The sequence below is a fragment of the Lonchura striata genome, chromosome 2, assembly GCF_050655825.1.
Source record: "Lonchura striata isolate lonStrDom1 chromosome 2, ASM5065582v1, whole genome shotgun sequence".
Classification (NCBI taxonomy): domain Eukaryota; kingdom Metazoa; phylum Chordata; class Aves; order Passeriformes; family Estrildidae; genus Lonchura; species Lonchura striata.
Window position 1 is genome coordinate 15,319,927 of NC_140704.1, and position 25,862 is coordinate 15,345,788.

Below are 25,862 nucleotides of genomic sequence, written 5' to 3' on the forward strand. Positions count from 1 at the left end.
TTTCTGCAACTTGTTCCACACTACATATCAGTCTAATACTGCTACTCCTTTTTGGTCAAGTATTAATATATTAGTTTTAGCTTCTAATATTTCCTTCCCTATGAACTTGCTACAGAGAGGCCATACTCAGTACCACCAATGCCTTCAGTCTAAGGGTGTAGGTGTTCAGGATATTTCCTGAGACTCAAAAGACAAGTTACTAAGGACTGGCAATACTGCTAAAGTGGTAGTGGTGGAGAGCATTCACAGCTGATTACTGCTAAATTCTTGAGATATTTGAGAGCAAACTCCAAAAACCTTAGCTCCAATGCTAGCCATGTGATCGAAGAGTTCTGTGACTCAAGTAGCGCATGGAAGGGATATCTTAACATACTTTAATCTATAAAAGTTTCCATAAAACTACCTTCAAGAAAGCTAAGGCATAGCTATGCCAGGATATAGCTATGCCATATCCTACAACATCAAGGATTATGGAAGATGCTGCAGTTTCTCCCACTTGCTGTGTAACTGCTCCCAATACCTGACCACATTTTTCAGATTGTTGGTTCAGCAGGTTGGAGGAAGCTGTCTTCTGGCAGAGAAAGACAAATGCTAGTACAGCTATACCCTTTCCTGGCAAGTAATTTATCTGAATTAGATTAAGCTTTTCTGACCTCCTCCACCTAGCCAGGGCTTGGGTTAAATTCCAGGGTTACCTATCCAGCCCCTGCTGTACAAACGGGACACAGCTGAGTAAACAGCTCTGCCCTCCTAACATACAGCAGCGGGACTCAGAAAAATGAACAGGCTGATTCCTGGGACTCCTGACCACTACAACAGCATTAATCGTTTTGACCATCATAACTGATACTGAAAGTCAGTCTTGCATGACAAAGGCAGATACTATAACTTTAAAATACACACAGAGGTTAATTTAGAGAGCATTTGTACAGACAGCCCATTAAACATAACTAAGAAGTCAGATGAGCAAGAGAGAAACCTGTGACTTCTACTTGAACATATTTAATCTGTCATTGCTTTAATTATAATATTTATCAATTTAGGATACAGCACTACAAAAAAATATTGAAAAGATTTTTCTAAAGAGTACCATGTAGTTCTCCTCTGCCCTCCACAGTGTACAGTCCACAGTCCAATACATACTGACAGTGAGTGCATCATCAGATCGGTATTGAAATCACATTGATAAGATAACCTAATTCAAATCTTAGAAATAGCACATTTCCAACTCTGATAGCAGCACAAGTAAAGCATCTGTTATTCTACAAAGCCTTGAAACCTATTTTTTTAAACATTTCAACTCTGAATTTGGCTTCTGCTTGAGTAAGAGATCAGATTTTTTAAAAGCCCACTATCATTCAGAACTTTTTGTTAGAATAGATTCAATCAGATTTTAGAAGTAAATACTTTGTGCTTAAAAAACACAATAAATAACAGAGGTTTCATTGTGGTTTTTTTTTTCTTTCAGCCATTATCTCTACAAATATGAACTTGGTGTTAAGTAACTACTTAAGTCAGCAGTGCAGGCTAAGGATGGCAACCCATTGACAAAGAATGCCTGTAACTAAATTTGTCTGATAAAGTTCCTTTAGATAAAAACCACTATTTGTCTACAAATGCAGCAATCATTAATCTCAAAAATCCTACAAAACAAAAACCTTACAAAGAGAGGACAAAGAACTAAAATTTCCCATCCCCAAGATACTAAGAACAGTCATGGGCTCATCAGGTACTGGTTTTATAGCCTCCCCCTGCTTAACATGCTGTGAAGTCCTTATCTCTTTCTACAGTACAACAATCATCTTCCTACCCTCCCTCCTCCCCTGAAGGAAGATCATACCAGCTAGCTCCTCTTTGGCAGTTCAATGCATGTCTGATTAATCAGAGCAGTTTTTCATAACTTCTGTTTAACCTTGAAATCTGCTGCTTCTATTTCAGACCTGATGAAGTGCTCGTGTGCCTGCAGGCTTGGCTCATTTTTTCCCCCCATATCAGCTGGTCTAATAAATTACCTCTTCCTAACAACCTCATGTTAGCTATGTCCTTAGATCATATACAGCTAAACACTATTATGCCACCTCAAACTTGTATTAAACCATCATAAAGAGTACTGTTGGCTTAAGAAATAGTAAAAAAAACAAAGTCACTCAAACTACTACCTTGCATTGCAGGTAGTCATTCACCTTGCCCACTCCTCACATAGATGAGGTTTAAATGGTTGCCAGGAACATGAGCATTTTCTGTTGAAGCTGCTCTAAATGTATAACAAAATATATAGACTGGACATCTTAGTAAGTTTGAGGTGACTCCTGGCCTGATGGTTAGGTTCCCTAGCTGTCTGCCAGAGAGAATGAGTTTAAAACACCCAGTTTGCGTGATTGAAATTTTAAAGAAACTTTTTTGCCTAATTTGAGAAAAGGAAGGGGTTGGGAAAGGAGCATTTTGTTGCAGAAAAATCACTTCTTTTCAATCCATGGGTAAAAAGTCCTTTCTTTAAGGTCCGGCAGTTGGAGGCTTAACTCTGGTTTCAGACATGCCTTTATTTGGAAACAATGCAGGAGCAGGCAAGGCAGGGCTTTTTCATAGATGCTGCCTGGCCACAGGCAAGCTAACAACAACTTGGCAAAATGACAGGCAGCTCTGCACAATCAATACAGCCATGTGCTCCTGAAACAAAAAAAAAAAAAAAAAAAAAAAAAAAAAAAAAAACACCACCAAAAAACCAAAAAGCAGTAAGTGTGGAGTTTACAGTTTGAAAAAGCAAACAAACAAAAACCCCTTTCTAATTGCTTGTTAATCATTAAAGGAAAGAGGAGAAGACCAGAGCTCCATACAAACCCTGCAAGGATGCGGCTCCCCCAGCTGCACTCCTGGGACACTCCTGCCTGGAGCACAGTGCTGCAGGGTGCAGGAGCACCAGCTCCACACCAGAGGCCACAGACATGCAAGGCACAGGCAGGACTGGCCATGAAAGGCAGGGGGACAGGAGCTGGCTGCAGTGCTGCCAAAGGACTCGATGTAAAACTCAAGCTGCACACCATCAGTGTACCAAAGCACAGGGATTCGGGGCAGCTCCCACACTCGTGCTGGCACTTGGCTGTTCCCAGCAATACCTGCAAGATGGCTCCTTGAGATCACATCCCCCTTCTTCCCACAGACAGGGAGAAGACACTATTTTTACACAGCCACTGATCACTTTGACAAAAATAAATAGCGGTAAAACTTGAGGCCAGTCATCTTCCTGATACTCCTCTCTCTGAGGGACCTCGGGAACATTAGAGGCAGAGGAGACCAAGGGAGAAGAACAGACCCCAAGAATTTGAAGAAATAATCTGACCTCAAGTGAAAGATCATGATCTGCATTTTCTTTCTCCACTCTGCTTTCTCTCACACCAAGAAAAATCTCAGCTAGAAAAGCTGATATATCTTCAGAAATTTTTCTTTTGGAAAAAGAGACTCCATCAAGCTCCATTCAGGTTTTCTTCCCTATCTTCTTCTTCCCTAGTATTGCCAAGGTCAGATACAGGAGCTATACAAAAAGGCATGAAAGCAAAACAGAAAGAAGAGATATCTATTTAAAGGTACTTTCATCCTCTTCAGAAAAAACCTTTTTCTTCCAGAAGTTAAAGTTCACACTCTGCACAATCTTTAACTTGCACTTTTCCCTATACTCCTGAAGCATTGGCTCAGTGCTGCTGAACTGAGGAAAAATATTTCACTTCACTTGGACCACTACACTAAGTCAGCCTCTGAATTCCAACCTCTCTAGACCACAGTGTTCACAGAGACATTTAGCTTCTATGACAGGAATCACTCATATCCATCCTCTGATGCATGGCTGATATGAGAAAGAAAGGGAAATATTTATTGAAATATTATTTTGCAAAGGAAAAGCCTAGTTTTCCAACTAACATGATTTTTCTTTCTAGTGGACAGATTTGTGATGAAGGTTTGGCAGCTGTTCAGTTCTTCCTCTGTGATAAGTAACTTTCCTGTCTCCTGTATGGATGCACTCAGCACAGCTCTGGCTGCCAGCATGTGACATCCAAAAGCCTTTCATCCACAACAGTCTTGAACTTTGTTTTCCACCATTAAATACATCTTTCAGATGCATATTTTTATTTTTACACCTGATCTCATGTATAGAGGCCACATTGTTAAAGCATCATTACTAAGCAGGAAGAAGGTGGGCAGGATCCAGTTTCTATGGCACAAGTCCCTCTTGAAGGAAAAGGACTCAAGACTGAGCAGTGTGGAAGACCTCGTGCTTACTTTATCATGCAAACTACAGGATCAGGCAAGTGATAAATATGCTTTCCTCTCAGAGCACTCTGAAGGCCTCTGCAAAAAGGAACAATACAGCGGAACAGTAACACTAATTTCAGTAAGATCCCACAAGTTAGAGCTTTAACCTCCTGATTTTAGGGTAGCTATAATTGTGTTCAGCAGTTTTGCCCATTATACAATACTATAGGAAGAATCACAGAATGTTCTGAGTTGCAAACAACACACAAGGATCATTGAGTCCAGCTCTGAATGGCCCATACGGGGTATGAACCCACAACCACGGTTATTGGCACCCTGCTCTAACCAAGTGAGCTCATAAATATGAGGGATTGGCATTTCTCCTAGAGTTTTAATCAATGCTGTCAAAAAACACAGTAGCAACTGATTGCTGCCTTGAGTCAGTAAAGGCAGTGAAGTATTAGTATTCCCTGTAATAAGGCTCATGAACACTACAGATTGCATATAACAATTGGCAGTTTTCAAGAGAGCCAACACAGCAGGGCAGCCCAACCCTGCAGGGCAATTTATGACAAGTGAATAAGCCAGAAACTGAAATCAATTCAGTGAAAAAATAAGTTCAAAAGACAAACAGCAACTCAACCACTAGAAGCTGATTTATTTCCACAGTAGCTGAATGTAAATACTTCATTTTCCCCATTTTCCCTGCACTGCTAGACTTTCAGTTCAAGGAATAGATTAAGAGATTGAGAACCTACATCCAACACTGTGGCTGCCTCTGATTGTTGTATTGTGTTAAAACTATTGTGAGAGTATGTTCAGCCTAGTTAGCCAAGAACTTTACCACCTCTATAATTAACTCTAGAATCTGACATCATCATCATCCCCTCAAGGTTCTCTTAAAATTTTAATAGCCTGGTTTATGAGTATTCATTTGCCAGCATTACACTTCCAGGGATTTATGAAAACCCAATGGCATGTCAGTGCTCAAAGAGGTTCTATTACTTCTGCTTCTTCCACATTTATTACAAGTCAGGAAATGCACCAAGGCTACAGCTGATCCAACCATCTGGGTGAATTCACAGAGATTAAGAGGCACAGCAGACACCGAGTGCTGCTGCTCAGGGTGCCTATTAATCCCTCCTGTGGACGTGACACTTCTTCACAGGATTCATTGGTTCTAGGCTATAAAAACTGTTTCTTCCTTATCTCCTCCTGTTTCTCTCCTCCTACATGCCACTGCAATTACAAGCCAAGTACACAACAGCCAGCCCTTCAAAGGCTGCTCCTATGTAAGTGAACAGTTGCCCAAACCACAGAGTTTATCAGATGTGTACAGGCAATTATTCCCCACAGTCAGCTTGTTTCAGCAAGTGCTACAACACAGTTGGAGCTGGCACACTGCAACAGCTAAATAAAGTTTGTGACACTTTCCTCCATTACCAAGAGGCATAAACATTTCTTCTGTATCACAAGCTGTAATTTGACAGTTTTTTGTGTTTTCCAAATTGTGACAGTGCTGCAGTTTTAGGCCAATGGCTTGGACATTACTGTATGTCACAGACACGTGACCCAACCATCTCCAGATGTGAAGCATCTCGAGTTCTAAAAGGAGAGCTCAATAAAAGTTCACAGTGCAGGCAGATCAAAAGCTCTTATGAATCTGAATGGCACAACAAATATTTAGAGCACAGCTTGTAAGGAATATGAAATTCAAGGCTACATTTAATGCATTAAACCAGGTGTATATTAAGCCAGAATCTTCCTCCTAATAGTTATGCAAACTGTAAAGCAAAACTAGAAAGACATTTGTTTCATTTCTCCTACATATTCCTTAGCTGTATTTCTCCTTTGTCAGCAAAGAGGCAGCTCAGCAAAGCTCAGAACTACTTTTGTCATTTCCTGACAAAACAAATTTAGTTAGAACTTTCTGAAGTTATTGTAAAGCCTCACCTTACAACAATTTATGCAATTATGTGATTTTTCCCTCAGCACCACTGATTCAGAACAAACAAGGTAAGAGGTTTGATCTGTCATAAATGAACATTCCAAGCTTCTGGTTTCTGTTTCTGCTCAAAATATTTACTGAACAATGAAAAGTTCTAAATTTGGAAGAGTAACTTCCAACAGCACCATTTGGCAAATGCAATATTTAAAGGCATCTCCAAAGAGAACCTGTAGACAATTCAGCAGAAAAAAAAGAGAAGAGAAATGTAAATAAAGAATAACAATAACAAGTAATAAAAAGGATAGAATCCCTGAAGGGAAAAGAAGGAGAAATTAGAGGTCAGCAACTGAAACAGTGAAGAAAAAAGGTCAGAAGTCCTGAACGATGTAATCATGATCCTATTTTAAAAAGGGAAAGGCTAAAATTGTGACTGATACAATGGCCTATGGGCCAATCCAGAAAGTCTGAAGTACCATAAATAAAATGGCTTTGTAGAACATCATCACTTGTGCTTCCTCTGGCTCCCAGGTCACAGCTTCAGCCAGACTGGTGTTTGGGAAAGCTGCTGAGAATTCCTACCAGCGCCTGGGGGAAAGCTCTGCACTGCATGCAGTCCTGGACACTGGTCAGGGCACAGCAAGCACACATCACTGTGGGTGAATTACACTACTTCTGCTTGGCTTCTGTAGAGAAAACAGCTTGTTTGGATTTGTTTTTTAGCTTCCTAACCTTCTCTGGGGAGGGAATTATTTATGCTATGTCTTCAGAACACAAAGACCTATTGTCAAAATCACAAGCTGCCTGTTTGCCCTAACCAGGAGAGATCCTTTGTGGCACAGGGGGAAGGGGAACCTTTCACTTGTATAGGATCTCCCTTAGAAGCAGAATGGTTTTTTTTTAAACTATTATGATTATTTGAAAAAAACAAAAGAAGTTTAAAATCATTTACTTCAAGATTCTGACCCAAAAGCTTGATTGTAGCTTTGTTAAAACTCTAAAAGTAGCTGAAAAGAATCCAAACTGAGTCTGGCCTGCAAAACTCTTACAGCACCCTTTATTTATTTATTTTTAGTGGCTTGCCAGTTAAATCTCTAGCCTGCAATAAAATCAGGTTTGGGTAGCTGTCAACCCTTAAAGCTAAATAGCTACAACACTTGGCAGGTGGTTTTAAGAAAGACTTTTAGCTACAAAGAAAAACATGATGGGCTGGATAAAGCCGAATGCCCGATTTTTTTTGGCACCCAATGCTCTTGTAGGATAGAAAGCCATGTTGGCCAGCTTCAGGGACCTGAATGTGTACATATTTCCAAACATTTTGAGCCTGTCTGCCTTGCTGGGCCACCCACAGAGAGCACAGCTTGATGGCCATGGGAACAGTACCACCAACTACATTGTTTTTTACTGAACTTTACTGAATACACTTAACCTTCAGTGAACTGACAAAATTGCTCCTCTGTGGAGGAAGATCCACACATGTCTGCACAGCAGGAGATGCAGTGAGGCATCCTTTTGCAGGCAGAAGGGAACATCTCAGCTCCATCAGCTTTCATGGTCAGGTTTTGCTCACCAGTTTAGCAATATGCAAGGGACACACTTGTGCTTTGCTCCCTGGATAACAGTGAAAGTGCTTAATACAAAAATCTATGCTCATGGAAGCAACATAGACACCAGAAGACATCATGGTAATTCAACTAATTGTCACATGTCACAAGAGAGAAGCAATACAGAGGTCTTAATCAGCCTGAAGCTCACTTCAACCCAAACCACTCCTTAACTGCGAAGTTGAGCACCAGGTTGTGTTTCACAAACCTAGGCAAAGGTGTAAATAAGGAGTAAAACACACCCAGGTACCGGATGAGACATTGTCAGGGTACAGGTCATGTAAGTGAAGTCATGCTAGGGTGTAATCCCATGATGCAATATTTAGATTAAATCTTAGACTATCATCCCAGCATATCAACCCTGTCTGCTCCCAGCAGAGGTGTTTGAAGATCCTGTTTAAACTAGCTCATTTATCCAATCAAGACAGGAGATCCAAAATATGAGAGAGCTCCTCTTGTGACTCTTGGGGATGGTGCTGTGCAGGGCCAGGAGTTGGACTCGATGATGCTTGTAAGCCCCTTCTAACTCAGTTTATCCTGATTCTTTAAGTGCTTCCCTTGAAGGTACCTCTACCTTCCCATCTCAATGCCTGGCCCCTAATCCTTGATCTCTCTCAACTCCTGTTTCTCTCCTCTCTGTCTCGCCAAAGTCTTGCCCAGGGAGCAAGTGGCCTGCTGTGGAAGGCACTCATGACACCAGGAAGTACAAGAAAGTGAACCAAACAGCCTTTGATTTATCTGAAGCATTTGCTGAGAGGATTATGTGTGGAGTCACTTCTTTCCTGACAATTGACTTCCATGGAGTTGTGCTGTCATGACATTTCATTGTCTGCATTCAATTTCTCACAGGCACTTGAAGTCACTCCTAAAATTTACCCAATTCAAACAAAAATATTTGTACATTTAATATTTCACTACAAATGTGCTACTTCTGTGCTGGCTTCAATTAAGCTGTAAAGTACTTGTGATACCAAATATAATTCTTTCATAGTTGCAATTCAAAATTACGCCCCAGTTTTACTTATACCTAAATCCAAACAAGCCAGCACAGGCAGCATATGGGCTTTGATCATTCAAGAAAAGAGTTTACATGTATCTCAAATCAGAGGTGCAGAATTAAGTAATTTCAAGTAGAAGACTGTTCAAACTTAAGTCCTCATGACAATTCCAGAAGTATTGCACAAAGGCAAGTAGATCATGGGCAGTTTCAATACTGGTCTAGAAGACACAGGAGTAGACTTGGTCCAAGAATTAACACAGTGTCTTAAAATAAAAGAGGAGTTCTCTTTTGCATAACAACATTAGCCCAACACTCGCAAAACACATTTTCCTACATGTCTTACCAACATTTGCTTAAGTCTCTAAATCAAGCAAACAGGCTGTCACGAGCACAGTATGATAGACCTCACATCACAAACATTTGAATGTTGACATCCCACCTGACGAGGTGAAAGCAAAGCACTGAGGAACCTCACAGAGCTCACAGGCCCTCCAGTTTTTACCTCTTCTCTTGCCATCTAACCCGAGCCAACACAGCACTCCCTACTCACCTGTCCTGCACACTCACTGAGCCACTCTTGTCAAAGCCTGACTCTTCCTCTGCTACTAATTCAGCACCCACGCTGACACAGCCATGGAGAGCAGGTCTGAGCAACCCAAAGGACTTGGGAGGAAGTGGAAAAACCACTTCAGAGCAGTTTCCTGATCTGTGTGGTCATGTGTTCAACTCATGCTATTGGAGAGTGGTTCCAGAGCGAACTGGGAATGGAAAGGCAGGTGGGAAGGATTCCTAAATTCTTATTTTAAAGCAAGGTTGCCACTTCCACTATTCTTATCTGCCAGTTGAAACCATCAGCTGTCTAAAGAAGTCAGGACAACAAAATTGGTAACCCTGGCCTTAAACAAAAATGGAGGAGATCTCATTTTGAAATCTACCTACCTAAAGCCTCAATCCACTTCAAGACAGCCCTAAGCACCAGTCTACAAGCAAATGAATAGCAAGGACATCTCAGCCTCTCTGGCTTAAAGCAGAGCAGCTACAAAGAACACAAAGTCTCATGGATGATTTTATGATTTTTTTCCTGCAATTATTAATTGTTATGAATTCTAACTAATATGTCTGGAACACATTACTTACGCAGAGGACAAAATGTTGGACAGAAGTGTTGATACTATATTTTCTCCTTTGACTTAATACTTACAAATCCATATAGCCCGCAAATATACATAGTCCAATTAGCCAGAAACACGATTAACACCAGAAAATCTAGGCCTCTATGACTCACTCTGAGTAAGTGCAAGGATGGATCATTTTCCTTTGCCCACCTAAACATAGCTCTTACATATAAAGGGTTGTGACTTCATCTAATGACTGAACAGCAAAGGCTTCCAGCCTCTGATTGTAAGAGAAATGCTGAAATTTGCATACACAGGAGCTTTTTATTAACTTCACAGCTCTTTCAGCTCCCCTCAGAGTTCCTCTGATCTGAACAGTTATCTCTTATCTGGCACAATATGCTGTAAATGAGCATGCAATCATCAAATCTGTCCTTTTGAGCTGTGATGTACTTCAAGACAACCATTTCTTGGCTACTTTTTAAAAGAACTTAACCCAGCCAGGTTTTCTACATCTTAAACATGCTATTCCCACCACTGCAAGATCTCCATGGACAGGTCAGTCTTCAGATGCACACAACAATCAGGAGCCCTGCTGGAGTGTAGATTCCTACACTCCAACCCTGCTGGCCCCAGCTCTGAGCCTGCCTGGCCCTTCACTGCACCACTCGCAGACGCTCAGGGCAGCAACACATTCGTGTCTGCCCTTTGCAGGTGTGTACACACACATATCTACCTGCCTGATCCCACTCCTCCAAAATCCTTGGGAGATGTCAAGGGTAGATTTACATGTTATTTAATAAAATTTACCTTTATCAGCATATGTGGTCAGTTCAGTTAGTCCTTATTGTTCCAAATCAGCCAAAAAACCCTTATCCTTTCTAGAAATGTCAGCAAGAGGGGAAAGAAAAAAATAAAAATTGTCCACACATCAAATACAAACAATTTTTGTAAACAGATGTTTCTGCCACAAGAGTTTGGGTACAAAAACCACTCTAATCAGTTGAAACACCATTCTAGATGTTTTTTATATAAGCAGGATTGACCACAAGAAAACTTCTAATGGTTTTGTTCATTCTCAGTACAGTTGATTGACTGAAAATGCAATGTTGATTTTTTGCAGAGCCACAGTTTCCAATCATTCCACATATAAAATCAAAAAGCATTTTGACAATATTGAAACTATATCTATCCCAATTCCATTTGCAGCATACCTTTACATATCTGTGTACTGATAAACAGAGTATTTTAGTATGTACAGCTCTATAACCAAAACATATACTGTGCTATTTTTTAAAGTTTAATCAAAGTAATGGAATTTAAAGAAGTATAGGACACTTCAACCTGAGAATTTGGTTTTTAAATCTGTAATGCAGCCTTTAAAGACCTGAGTTAATTTTACAGGTATAAAATAAATTTTAACCATTCAAAACTCAACCTTCATCTAAAAATGTGAAGCTTCCTTACTTGCCAAGCCAACTCTTACTATCCAATCAGAATGAAAGGATGGGGGCTGAGCTGTGTTTTCAAAGTGTACAACTGTGTACAACTCACAGCTTTTGCTGAGTGCACCACAGGGAGTTTGAGTATGTTTTTGGCTTGAAACAGGTCAGTAAGAACTAACTCCAGGGGGGCATGCAGTAAGCTCTACTTGCCTCAGCTTCAAGTTGCTTAGAATTAGCAACATGAAAGCCTTGAGTCTGCTTTTCAAATGAACTATACACTCTGGATGTTTGACTACAATAAGAAATATGTAATTCAAGGTTAGCGTTACTCACCACAAAAAGTAGGTACTTCTTTTCACAATGAAGAGGTAAAAAAGTGAAATCCACTGCTGCTGGAGTAACTATGTTGGTTGTTCAGCTCCAGCTGCCTGTGTTAAAACATCTGGCATGTTTTTTTTATTGGAACTGAAGGCAGGCAGGTGTTACAATGACTGACACCAAAGCCAAATGAGCCCAGGTCTCAACTCCCAGACCTAACTTGTGGCTGCAGGCTTAGCCTTACCAAACCCTAGACACTGCTGGAATGCCAACAGCTGCCTGAAATGCTCTTTCAGTAGGATTTCCCCTGGCTTTCAGGGCCAGTTGCCACTTAATGGAAAATGACATTGACATACTGTCCATTTTTCACTCTAATACAAACAGTTGGGACAATTATTTTCTAAGAGTTAAAGAGTTATTCTAGCTGTCTCTGTGACTTAACTGGGCTTCTTGTCAGAAAGGGCAAGATTGAAAAAGTCACATGTGAAGCACATATGACTTGCAGATTCTCTAGATCATTTGGTGCAACTGTTTTGAAACAGTGATCCACAGTCCTTCATCCTTCCACGGAGAGCTGATGGGAGACAGTGATACCTTTGTTTTATTTTAGGGAATAGACAGCAATTTTGTCTAAATCTAAGGCTGATATAATAGAGCAAGAATGAAATTCTGCACATCTTTGCTGACTGCCAAGAGTTTTACAGGTATAAGCCACAAGGAGCACATTTGGCAGTCATTAACTCCACAGAAATATTATTTACTTCTCACAGTACTTTGGCACACAAACTCTGGATTGACACCTGAATGCAGCCCCTTTGTAACAGACACTGGTAACAGCATGCCATTTTTTAGAGTCAAACAGCTCGGTTCTGTAAGGAAATTGCTCACTTCCTTCATAAGGGTCTGATGGAGGCTCAAGTTGCTTTAGAAATGTCTCTGTCTTTAAATATTATGACACATGATGCTTGATGCAAAAGTTCCTTGTGATGATTTTTTTGTGTACATGAAGAGAGACGTGGAAAGCCAAATAATTTTAATCTGGGTCTTTGAAAACTGACTTTACTTTTTTTTTTTTAACTCTGAAACCTGGCATCATTAGAGCACAGAAAGACCATTCCATCAACTAAATTCAAATAAATAATCAAAGAGTTAATGCATAATTGCTGTACCCTCTGTACTGAAAGACTCCCTTCAACACACCACCACGTGAATCAGTGACATCAGATGCATTTTTATCACCAGTTACCCAATGCATTCTTATCTGCTTAAGGCAGACTCCAAGTAGAACATGTTTTGCTCATTAAAAATCACGACCTTCCAATGTGTCTATTAACTCTCAAGTGTCTGTCTGGGAATATAGCAAAAGCAGGGAATTAACAAGGTGAGACCATTGTGCACACTAATTCCTTTGTTCCCCTGCAGAAACAGAAGACAAACTTTTGCATTCAGCAAGAAAAACAAGCTGCAGACTGCAAGGCCTTTGCAAAGTGAATAATCTCAGCCACCTTGTTCCTGCAAACTATTCCACAGCTTTTGCCTCCTGAAAAACTACAGTGAAATTTCCATCCACAACAGCCAACACATTGGGGAGCAAACACGAACTCAAATAATGGCAATTTAAACTAAATAAGTTCGTGCAACTTTTTCCTCTGTTCATTATATTAAAGGTTTCATAGATACCTGATCTTATGAACTTTTCTAAGAAAGTAAAATTACAAGTTGCATTTAAAAACCCCCAAAACCACAAACCACAAATTCCACACATTCTTAACCATCTTTTGCATAAACAAATATACTAAACTATATACAGCTTTCAAACCACTTCATCAACATAGAGACAAGAGAAACCTCAACTCATGCTGTTTTATGAAGTGCAAGACAGACACTTTCCAGACAGAAAACTGGCAAAAGATTCCAGTGACCTGTCTCAATGTCGTGGTCACAAATGGCCCACCTCCACCATCTCTAAGCCTACCTGGACTCACTGTGAAGGAGCAATGTGCACTACCATTTTCATTTTCCTCTACCAGACAGTTCTGGGGAGTTCCATGTACACTTACAGTGTAATCTTTCTTTTCTGTATAAGAAAGTAAACATGGCACAGTTAAAGACAGATTAAAACTGCTTTATGTTTCCTCCTACCTTTACCCTATATAAAGTATCAAATAGAAAGAATTTAGTGAAGAAATGTCAAGCACACAGCTATAGTCCTATGCAATCCTCCTTCCTACTGGAAATTTTTGCTAAAAATGCCATTTAGCAACACAATCAAGACAAAACAACATGGGAGAGGCAGAATTAACTTTTAAAATGAGACAAGGAAGAAAATTTGCCTGTTCTAACAAGTTTAAACCTCTGCTGCACAAAGAGAAGCTGATATTGTTACTTTTCATCAATCAAAATGTTTCCTGCATTTCACCCTTAGTGCACTTAAGTCTGAAATTCAAGTTAAGAGCTTCTGCACACTCTGTGGTATCTAACTTCTATATCTGACATCTCTGTAGTCTCTTTTAAGATTTTAAAGCATTGACACTTTCTAGCAGGTTTACAGGAACACAACAGGCATATTAAAATAGTGGAGCAATTTATAGCAAATTGCTTTTAAAAATATAATTAGCAAAGGAAAAGAAAATCAGATCATATAAAAAAGGATGCTTATTAGAAATACTCCTTTTATTGGAAGCAATGTAAAAATATTTAAAACTCTGTACCAGACTGAAGCACAGATCTGTTATAGAACACAAAAATTAAGATGTCTGAAGGAGTATATTTATCAGACAGTTTCTTCCTAGCGCTCACTGCTTCTGCAGGTAGAATTGAATCTCCTATAAAATATGCAGATGCAGGTGATTATTTACATGTATCTAACAAAGTCTGTGGGAGAAAGATCACATATGGGGGAGTTTATTCCAATAAAATATTCCTATCACTAAACTCATAAAGTGGCTTTAAAATAGTAATGCTCCAGACATGTTCTGTTTTCTGGTATTCCCAGGGCTAAAACAAAGGTTTATATAATTCAGAATATAAATTCTAGATCCATTTGACAGAGAAATATAGATTTATACTCCTAATAAAATGGAAGGTGGCCTTAAATTGCTAGTTCCCGAAAGGGAAATTGAGAAGCGGAATTTTTTTTTGTCAAGGACACTATTCTTGTGTTTCTGGTGATTAAAATACAGCACCTGGAATATCCTTGAAGCAAGGAACCTTGCTTTTCAATCCACCTGTCCTTTATGATCCCCCCCTTTAAGCAGGCTGGAATAAACCCTCACATTTCAATCTGACAATGCTGCAAACTTTCTGAAACAAATGGCTGGAGGAAGTGCAAACAAAGATATTCCTGCAGGAGAAGAAGGTGAAACAGTGCCAGTAACTTCTGCCTCTTCTACCTGCAGTGTCCTGGTAATGTTTAAAACTAAGAGATTGGAAAGTTGGAGCAAGTTTTCCTCAGAATGCTCCAAGTCTCAAAATAGAGCATAGTTATCCAATGCAACAGTACTCCCCTGTATTTATAGAACTTCTTAAACACAAGAGAAAAATACCACTGAAAGTTTTGTTATTATAGAAGTGTTCTTATAGCCACTTGTAGGACTGTGGCTAAGGTTAACATAATAAAACTGAAAAAGAAAATAGAAACACATCACACAAACCAACCAGCAACAGGACTTTCTATTCATAGCATAATGAACTCATCTTCTAAGCAAAACCACAAGAATAAAAAGACAAAATGCCTTAAAGGAAGGCTGAAGGACTGGCATGCACAGGCTGGAATAAACCCACTTGCATTTCAACCTGACAATGGTGTGAATATTCACAATCAACTGGCTCAAGCAACGGTGTGCAAGCTGCCCGAGTGAGGTGCTACTTACTTCAGAATCCTGTAAAAAATCCACTTGTCTGCCTTTACACAAAGAGGACAGAAAGAAGGTGCAGATGCAGCAAAAGGGGTCAAAGTCTTCTCAAAATAGTTACTGATAATGCCTGCAGCTCTCTTTGGCCAAGTACTTCATAATTCTTGTTTGAAAAGTTTCTTGCATCAGCTAAGATTCTTTTCCCAAGAACCTAACACTCACCCACTTAGAAAACAGAAAAGTGACTTCACAAAAGTTACCAAATATCAACATGCCTGGCTGGCAAGTACATGTGCAGTCAAGATGATTCAGATAAGTCAGATAAATTTAGAACAGCGCTTTCCTAAAAGCATGCGTTCACCAAATGCAGTAAATATGCAGGAGCTATATCCAAGTGCTAATTCCAAACATCAGAGCAAAAAATTTATTAGTGAAAATCTCCTTTTAAGAGTTCGCTGCCATCTGAAGTCCTCAACAGTGTTATTCCTTGATCTGCCTTTAGTATTTCCATCCATCACTGGATTTATCCACATAAAAAGCTATAGGCTCTCCAACCTCTGAGGACTAAGCCAAATGCAGTGTGGCAACTTCACATAGGACCAGCCTTTTATGGTTGGAACAGTAGAGCTTTGATACAGCTAATCTACCATAAATAGCTCTTGAAACTCAGAAGGATCAAATCAGCTGTTGCAACAGCCCCAGCCTGTAGCTGCTTCAAATCCAATTACACTGTCAACTCTGTCTTGCAGCTCTCCCTTTTATTCCCCCTGTCCAAAACATTTTCAGTCCGCCTCCTGACAGAAATTAGAAGCTGCTAAGACAAACACAGCAGAATCAAACCCATTAAATAAATTTTGAAACAGATGCACAAGTATTCTTACAACTACCTTAAGGAAGACAAGTTCTGTTCTCTTAAAAAACAGCTTAAGTATTTGATGCCCATAAAAAAGAAGTTATCAGCTCCGATTTATAAAGCAAACACATAATTTAAAAAAAGCAAACAGTTCCAAGAGCAGCAAGCACAGCTTTAAAAGGTGGGTGAAACCAAGCAGATAAACTTCATGGAGCACTATCCATGTCCCACATAAAGGTATTAAGCACTGAATTGCTTGCATATTTTTTCTGTAACCTAAATATACTTGAGAAGTACTAGAATACCCTGTTATAAATCCTTGAATTACAATGTTTCCTTTCAGATAGTTAGAACCATTTTCCCACAAAGAAATAGAGAACTATAATTTAAGAATTCTTGCAGAATTAAAATCTTCCAAAATATATGTTTACTAACCATGTAAGTTGGTATAACTGAAAATTACCACTAGGAATACAAGAGCATAGTAATTACTGAGAAACCAGTGCAGTGACATTGTTCTGAGAAAAAAAGCAGGTTTGGATCCAACAAAACATAGGTGAGCAGTATTATCTTCATGGTTCACCTCACAGTGCAAAGAAACAGTGCACAATGCAAGCATGTAGGTATATGCAAATAAAAGGTATTTTTTCAAACATATATAATTAACATCCCACCAGTCTTTCCAAAACATTACATCCCAAAACATCAATTACTCCACTGCAGTACAGGAACTCTGGTACTTCAAAGGAGAAGAAGTGTCTTGTGGGCAAAGTCTGTATTCTCTACCTCCCACAAGCATGTAAATTCTGAACATTGCCAGGGCATCCTCCCAAAATCCTGGGCAGGACATCTACATCTAGGCATCCACCCTTCTTATTCAAGCAAGGTAGAAGAGGATTGCCAATTCCTGCTATGCAAACTGCTTTAAGGGCTTATAGAAGCTACTTTAATGGAAGGACCAAAATATAAAAATCATCAGCTTCCACTTAATGGAAAATTGTCAGCCATATACCATCTTATTCATCTTCCCACTTGTGTTAAATTTTATAATCTCTGTTAAAGGGCCTGGGTTTTAACTGATTTGCAAAACATGTAACATACCCTGAACACAAAAAAGTCACTAGTTGCCTACACAGACAACAATACAACAACTTAATTAAGTGTGGTGAGTGAAATGCTGTCTCCTCTAAATTGTGCATGGAGAACCCAGCTGGGTCACCTTCTGGAAGTCTCAGTAAAGTCAAAGAGCTATACAAACAGACATTTTTCTCTTTAGGACCTAGGAAATGCCCAACTGAATCAATTCAAATACACAAGGGACAGTGAGCATTTCATTAGCTGGAGTAAACTCAGCATGTTACAAGTAGACAAAACAGACCAGCAAGATCTGCCTAAGTTTATCATTTTGAATAGAGCTTGTAGAATATGTCACATTATGCTTTGGCATTGTGCTGAAAAAAATGTAGCTGAACCAACTGCTGACAAAAGTTCTACAGAGCTCTTAAAAATGCAGCAGGCATGCTTGCAGCTGGTATAGAGAAAGAGCAGCTGAGATCATGCTGCCACAGCACAATCACTGGTGCTTTATGCCCTATCCATAACCATTAAAATCCAAGGTCTTTTATTACTGTGGAATTTGAAGGATGCAAGTTATGACATGGAAACACACCCCCTCTCTAGACTCAAGACAAGGATTGCTTGTTTCTTTTATAGAAACCACTCTACATTCATTCTCCATATTATACAAGAAACTATGCTGAAGATTTCATGTTTGTGCCTAATTTAAAAAAATAAAAAACAAAATTCCTGCATGTGCTTTTTCATAGAATATAGACTTCCTTGACTACAAGCACATCAAACAGAGCTGCTTACAACATAAATACAGCAGTTTCTTCCTCTCCAGTACAAAATTTCAGTAAACACAGAGCAGAGGAAGCCACAGACAATACATTAGTTAACCACTATCCTTTACAATAAGACTAACATCTAGAACGTATCTTCCAGACACTATCAGCTCCATCATCAAAGAGAGGGAGACATCACACACTTCTCAGGCCACAGATTCTGTCCCATTGATGACAGAAGTACAAATTAACAGACAAGCTTTTGATTCTGAGGTCCTGCTTTGCAGGAGAGGATACGTGCTTCAGTGAGCAACAGTCAAGAAATAACACCAGGGTAACACACAGTGAAGTGCACACAGCGTGCAAAGTCTGGGTTCAGCATTTTCTTATTTAACAATTCAGCTTCCCAGTTTACAGATAGCTCCTTTTCAGCTGGGGGTGGGGGTGGGCAGGGAGAGACTTCCCCGAAAAAAAAGAACCCAGACAAATTTAATAAAAAGCGACTTACCAGCATCCATTGTTAGAATCATGACCCCACTTGTGTGTCCCAGGAAGCAGGAAGCCTTACCCATCCAGTGTGTGCGAATGACTCAGAAGGACAGCATGGCTTTGTTTCAGCTTATATCTTCTGGCTCATTCACCCCTCCTCCCTTTCGTGGGATAAAAGTGTTGCCTGTGCCTGGCCATCCCCATTGGCTCAGCTAGGGGAACCTACCCATTTAGCACATTCAAGTTTCTGTGAGAGCCTAAAATGACTCACAGAGGATTTTTTTATTTATCTTAAAAAAACACCAAACACCAACAACGTTAAAAAACCCAACTCAAACCCAACACAAACACTTTCTGTCTTGAAAGAGAAGGGAGAATAAATCATTCATTCTTTCACTATCAGACACAAATTACAGTGATGTTATTGCCATGGAGAGGAACAATTCCCTGCACTCTGAATTGAGGAGTAGGTGGCAAGTCAGGGAGGACAGTCCCACAGTCTCCAGTAATCCCCAGTTCTGCTGCATTGTCTGTCCATGGCAATGAAGCCACACGTTTTGTGTCAAAGCCTGTGCCCTCCAACCCCCTTTATCCTCAATGCAAACTGTATATAATGCCAAAATTGAGCATCTCCTGCTTTGCCAGGGAGGATTGTGCTCTTCCATTTTATTTTTAAGTAGGCAGAATAGTAAAAGATTATTGTCTTACTGAAAGCTCCTAGACTCTACAGGTTTAACTCTTAGTGAGGAAAATAAAGTTATATTTTCTTAATCCCCAGGATTCTCTAGGTGTAATAATTGCTACAATCTAGGCTCTGCCTGAAGAATTTGGAAAGCTGTTACAATCTGTTTGTGAGCCTCCTCTCTAGTGAGATAACAGCGTTTAAAAAAGAAAAATCTATCTGGTCAAGAGATAGCACAACCCATTGTTACCTTTGATCAAACCACAGGACAGCCTAAAACGTGCATTTGGGTGAGCAGCTGGAGGGGGGAAGGAATTTGTTTCTTTCTATATTGCAAAATCCTTAAGAACTTGGAGTCAGACCCCCAGAGGGAGGTGCTGTGTCTCGGCACCATGAACTGTCAGCAGATTTGTTCTGTGTCCTTAGGGGCTCAGCAAGCACCGAGAGTGAAACACCGGCGCTCCTTGCCTCTGATAAGAGCTACCTTCTCTAAATAAAGCGTGGACATATTAGGCTACTGTCTCACCACATTACTCACCACCAGATAACCTAAGATTCATAACTCTGTGATACTACCACAAGTGTATTTTGGAAGTGTTGCTTGTGGTTGTTGAAATAAACAGAGCACTCTCTCTCCTGCCTCCGTCTGTTTTTAGAAAAGGTATCAGTTGCGAGTCACAAACACGGAGGTTTGTAGACGCTACTGATGAAGTCAGAATCCACAATACAAAAAAATTAGCAAAAGCAGCACAATTGAATCATCGCTTCTCTTTGCAGTGTGGCTTTACAGCAACACACTTGAATCATTACAGTCTGGGGGGGAAACACATTCCTAAGGTTGAAAATGTCTGATATTTTCTGTAGGGCACTGACATAAAAGCTTTGGGAAGAGGCATGAGTAATCCAGATCCTAGAAACAAATAAAAAAATCTTTCAGTGAATGGAAATTAGGGACAAGAGACCTGGGTGGACAGGCTGCTCCTCAAAAGTCATACTACAGAAAAAAGTGCAGTGTCAGAACTGAACTGAATGGCTTCATCCAAAGTTTACAATTCTCAAATAGTCAGGACATTGTTTTGATCACAAAAAATAGCTAAGGACATTTGGCAACAGCCATGCAGAGGCCATGTGCAGAGATACATGTTAATGTTTGGGATTGATATCGGGCATAGCTTCTTTCTTACCAATAATTCTTAGTCTGAAGAAAAATGCAGCAGTAAGGAAGATGCTTTTGCACTCTTCCTATTCCACCCCTTTTCACCTGACATCTTCATTCAAAATTTCCAGTGGTTCAAATAAAATTCATGACAACATCAAATAAAATTCATGATAACATCAGTTATGAGGATGCCTTCAAGTAATGCAATCCAAAGACTGGGAGGAACTTATGGAGAAAATAGTATAACACTTGTTTTTACCAACAAGGTAGAAGGGGAAAAGCTGGTGGAGGGAAGACCTTTAAGTACAATTAAAGACCTCGACTCTCTGCACAAGACACCAGGAAAATGCAACATTAACATTCCTATCCTCAGGTAAACTGAGAGTGAGTAACACTGCCAGAGAGCACCACACAGAACAGGTCTTATGCTGAACAAATATATTTTAAGAAAAGCATTACCATATGCTGCGTAAGAGCAAACCACTTTTGACAAGATGTTATTTCCTGTAAGCTTGGCTTTTGCAAGAAGTTCTGTACCATTGTCCTGGGACAGTAAAATGCAGAAGTTCAAGCAAACTGTTTCCAAAACAGAAAAAAAAAAAAAAATAGAAAACCCAACTGCTGGGTCAGCAATGGATTGTGCAAAACTGCATGCACTATTTTTTAAAATAATGCAAGCATTAATAATTCAGCTTAAAAAGCATTTGAAAAATGAAAACCATAAAAACTGAAACCATAGTAGAGAGAAACAATCTTACTGATATCCTAGGAAAAAAGGAAATACATCTATTTGCCTTTAATTTCAGAAGGGAGAAGATGAAGTTTTCAGTTAGGCTAGCAAGAATATTAACCTGAAGGGGACTGATACACAAACATAGGATTTACAAAAGCTGAGCATCTCCAATGTTCCAATTCTATTCTAGATGGCAGAAATTAACCCATTCATTGTTTCCCAAGCTATATTATCCAGCAAGGGTTGGCTGAAATTTATGTAATTAAACATACACCAGTGCTAGAAGGAACACTGTATGTTTCCTCACACATAAGCAAGGCTGCTAAAGTGTCCAGCAAGAGAGCACATGAATTTTCACATGAAGCCTTGGCTTTGTTGACTTAGTGGAAGCTATGCAATACAGACAGCACATGATAAATGGTATGCTGCTAACAAAGTTAGCATATTATAAATTAAAAAAACAAATACCTGTCCATAAACTGTTTCTGTTGTAATCTTATGAAAAGAGGGCATAAATGACACACTTCCCAGACTCCAAAGTCAACTGGCCAGTCTTTGATGGAACCCCAGCAATGAAGTAGAAAGCTGGTCATGACCTCCAGAAATCACTATTTTTTCCCATAATTTTTCAGTCAGATAATATGAAGTAATTTCTTAATGAATAAATGTTATAAGGCAGTAACAGGTACAATAAATACTGCACAGAATTCCAAGATGCTGTGCAAAAACAAGAAAACGTTCATCTGAAGACTATATCCAAATAGCCCATGGGTTAGTTATCTGATATGGTCCAGCTGTGTCACATCAAGTGTTAAATTGCATAATGTTAACAAATTGTAGTTCTGTAAATTCTCCACTAAAATAAATCTGGTTTTTGTTGCTGATTTTTTTAAAATACAGAAGAATACTCACTGACACAGTCTAATAGCATCGTCTTCTGAAGTTTACAACCATTTCATAATGGTATATACTAAGAAACAAGTTCAGCAAGAAATTCTCTAGGTTTGACTTGAGTCTTTGTTGAAAGAAGTTAAGTCCATATTACCCTTAAAAAACTAAATTCCCATGACTGTTCACATCATTTTAAGTACCTGCATTAGTCTTGCACGAATATGCTACTTCTGCTCACCTTTATTAAATTATTCACTGCACAGAAAGCATGCAGCTAGTAACTGTGATGTGATGTGTTTGCTCTAACATTTTTGGGGGAAACTTTATTAATATGCTTTAATCCTGAATTGTCAAGATTCAGTTCATGTTTCCCATGATCATGCTCCAAGCTCAAATCTTCAGGAATGAAGGTTAGGTTTTGTGTTTCTACTGCAATGTCTTACAACTTTTCAGGCTTTCTAGCACATGTAAGAGTAAGCACTGTTCCAAATCCCTCACTTTTCTTCTTTTTAAGATATTAAAACCAGTAGAAGATGATTTCATTCAAATTTCCACTCTTTACACAGTGTTCTCCCAGACTTCAGAAGCTCTGACAAGTTGCAAGGAAAACAGCTCTTACATAATTCTGGAGCAACAGCTGAAATGGTCCCTTCCACATCTCTGAGAGAAAACTTAGGCTACATGTGGCAAAAGAACTAATAGCATGACAGCTCTTGTCTGGCAGTATGACCAGAATTAGACATCAATTCTCTTTAAGGAATATCAGAAGATAGATCTACATACTAATTTTGCTGATTCAAAACAACTGAGACATTCCTGATCACATCCAAGAAATCACATCTCTCCAGGAACCAAAATTACACAATTCTCCGACAGCAAGATTAATCCCACACTTCACAGACATTTTGCAAGCTCTGCCTTTGTGGGACCAACAGAACCTGCTATGCACTTCCACATACAAAAAGGTCCCTTTTGTTCTTGGTTTGTGCTCACATAGGGAAATACTTTTCCATAGCTAAGAGCTGATAAAAACCCTGAATCAAATCTAAACTGCAAATATTTAATCAAAAGTCTGCTACATGAAAGAAAGTACAGATCTGCAATTAATTAAAATATTACATTTGAAGGAATTGTACATGATCTAGAATGGTTGAAGCTACTCTGTTATACAATATTTGGAAGAAGGAATAATAGAAAGGCTGGAACGGGAAGTCCATCTTAGCTGCCTGCTGCCTCTCAGTGAATTCTCAGAAGAAGTTTCAGGAACTCTTATTGCTACATTTCTTCCCAAGGAAGCATTAGCATCTCCTTGGTATTTAAATACCAATCAGCTTTTCTGAAGTTCCTATGGGGTACTCTGGAATTTTAACTGTTATATCACTGCATTTTATTAAAGTACATGTGCACTAGAAGGCACACACAGATCCTCCTTTAAATGTTTGATACAAACACTTCCAGAAAAAAAAAAAAGAAAAAAAAAAAAAAAAAAAAAACAACAAACCAACAACCCTGAGCTCTTGGTTCAAATCTGTGTATTTTTTAAGGTTTACCTTAAATCCCAGCCATCCAGGCCTGACCCTCTAGGTACACCTGCATCACCTTGTCCAAGTGGCTCACAGTGCTTCCTACAAGAAACAAACACAACACGGGTAATTACCAAAAAGCATCCCAGGCTATGGCAACCTTTCAGAACTGGCAGGCAGAAGCACAAAGGGGAGGAACTGATTGACTGCAAGGGCTGATGTTGCTGAGGCAGCTTAGAGCATAATGCTACCTTGTCCATTCACACAGACAAGAACTGAATTTTTCCTCAGCCACCCCACAGGAAGTCTTTATTATTATATATATTCAGTCTTATGTAAGGTCAAGCAGCACTGGAGATAATAACAAAACCAGAAGCATCTACCAAAATACTATTACCCTCAAAATCCTGTATTGTAAACATCACTGGATACAACTGAAAAATCCAGTTCTCTTTCACACAAAGAGACAGACCCAAGACTTCTCCTAGTGTAGAGCACTTGACCTATCAAGCAGTTCTGCAAAAAGCACTCTCACATGGCCTGATTTCTGATCCCCATACCTTGAACCACAACTGGTTTTATTTTATTTTTTGGCAAATACAAAACACTTCTGGCTGTGTCTGTAGCATTATTTACTGGCTGATTCAGCCCATGTGGATTCTCATGTTGCTTAAGTGTTCAAGTTAGATTGTTTCAAACCAGTTGAATTATCCCAGCACCACACTGTCCTTAAAGATGCCAATCCCCTGAAAATATAAAAACTTAAAATAACCAACTGCTCTGGGCTTCTTACTCTATTCTGTACTATATGCAATTACTTCTTTCCACAGAGAGTGAAGAGTTCTCCAATTGAGAGCTGAACCACCTGAAGCAGTCTGTGCTATTGCACAAATTATTGCCTCCCTCCTCTTTCAGCTGCTAAGTAAAATAACATTTTTACTCTTGCTCGGCTCAGGCTTAGCTCACCTGCATATGTTTAGGTGCCAAATATACTGCTTTCACTTTCACAACTGCTTTATTCAACTTTTTTTTTTTTTTTTAATCTATTAGGAGGTACAAAATGAAGTCATGCTATCCTATGTGACTAGAGAAACAACTTTCAAGAGCAGTCAGGTCACTGCTCTACTTCCTGCAGCTGCTGAACATGTCAGACTCTAATAACAGCATCTAGAGAAGAGGTCAAAACAAAAATAATTCATTGAAAAGACAGATAAGTCAGAAATTGTGCCTGATTTGGGAAAAATTCTGATTTTGGAAGACAAGCAGACCCCCAAACACAGACAACCTTAGAATGCATAGGGACAGGTAAGGCAGCAAATCAACCTTGTCCCTAATGTTATATAACTGCTCACAACAATTGAACTAAGACGGTTTTTAAGATATACTCACATTTATCTTTGTATTTCAGGGAGGAAACTGGCTTAAAATTCCAAGAATATGGTAAACCACATGCTGTTATTTTTGCATTTCCAGCTTCCATTCCCCTCAAATGAGCACTCCTGCACTTTAGAAGGGTAAATGAGTGGGCAGTTCAATGTGGTAGGAAAGGTGAGGAAAAATGATGGTTAGCAAAGGATAGTTGGAAGAAAGATAAACTAGATTTTCACCATCACATAATTCTTGGTTCCAAATTCCTTCTTGCTGTTTAACCATAGGGTTGCCTGATTAGAAAGGAAGAAAATAGGAACAGCAGAAGTATATATCAGTATTTAAAAAAAAAAAAAAAAAAAAAAGAAGAAAGGATTTGAAATCCAGCTATCATTTTGGTCAACTACTTCAGAGATTTCCTGGAAGCAATTGTGAAGTGGGAAGAGGGGACATTTATAATGCACAGAACACATTAAACCTGGTGCACACTGCCACTGTCCCACTACTACATTTTCTTAATTCCTCCCTTTTTTTGGCAAATGCTACATTTTGGAACAAGAGAGAAGACTCGGGTGCTGCAGTTTTGAAGTCCTGCAGCTTTGAAGTCTACCCTTTTAAAGGAACCTACACTAACTGGTGTGAGTGGAAATATCACAGAGTGGTTTGGGGTTTTATATATATACATGTATTTGCCTATGTCACTATATGCAAAAGATCTTTGATAGTGTCAGGAGTCTTATGAGAAGTTTTGGCAGGAACACAATACAAACAGAAGACCTAACAAAAACAGATCA

The 25,862-nt window shown here is 39.3% G+C and overlaps 1 protein-coding gene across 40 annotated transcripts in view; it reads right to left on the bottom strand.

The window, feature by feature from the left end:
- The window catches only part of SVIL (supervillin), a 133,041-nt gene that overhangs the window by 81,288 nt on the left and 25,891 nt on the right, over positions 1-25,862 (bottom strand). For 9 of the 40 annotated variants that reach the window (XM_085564450.1, XM_085564363.1, XM_085564344.1 and 6 more), the window contains exons 1-2: positions 18,732-18,919; positions 13,648-13,749 (exon numbers count right to left, since the gene is read on the bottom strand). The exons of 3 other annotated variants lie outside the window; for them this stretch is intronic. In XM_085564450.1, the coding sequence (XP_085420576.1) occupies positions 13,648-13,749; positions 18,732-18,795 (166 nt within the window). In that variant the 5' untranslated portion in view covers positions 18,796-18,919. Of the gene's footprint in view, positions 1-13,647; positions 13,750-15,544; positions 16,261-18,731; positions 18,921-23,727; positions 23,803-25,862 lie in introns of those variants that run through there. 28 more of the 40 variants (XM_085564412.1, XM_085564546.1, XM_085564538.1 and 25 more) reach the window with 8 other exon arrangements.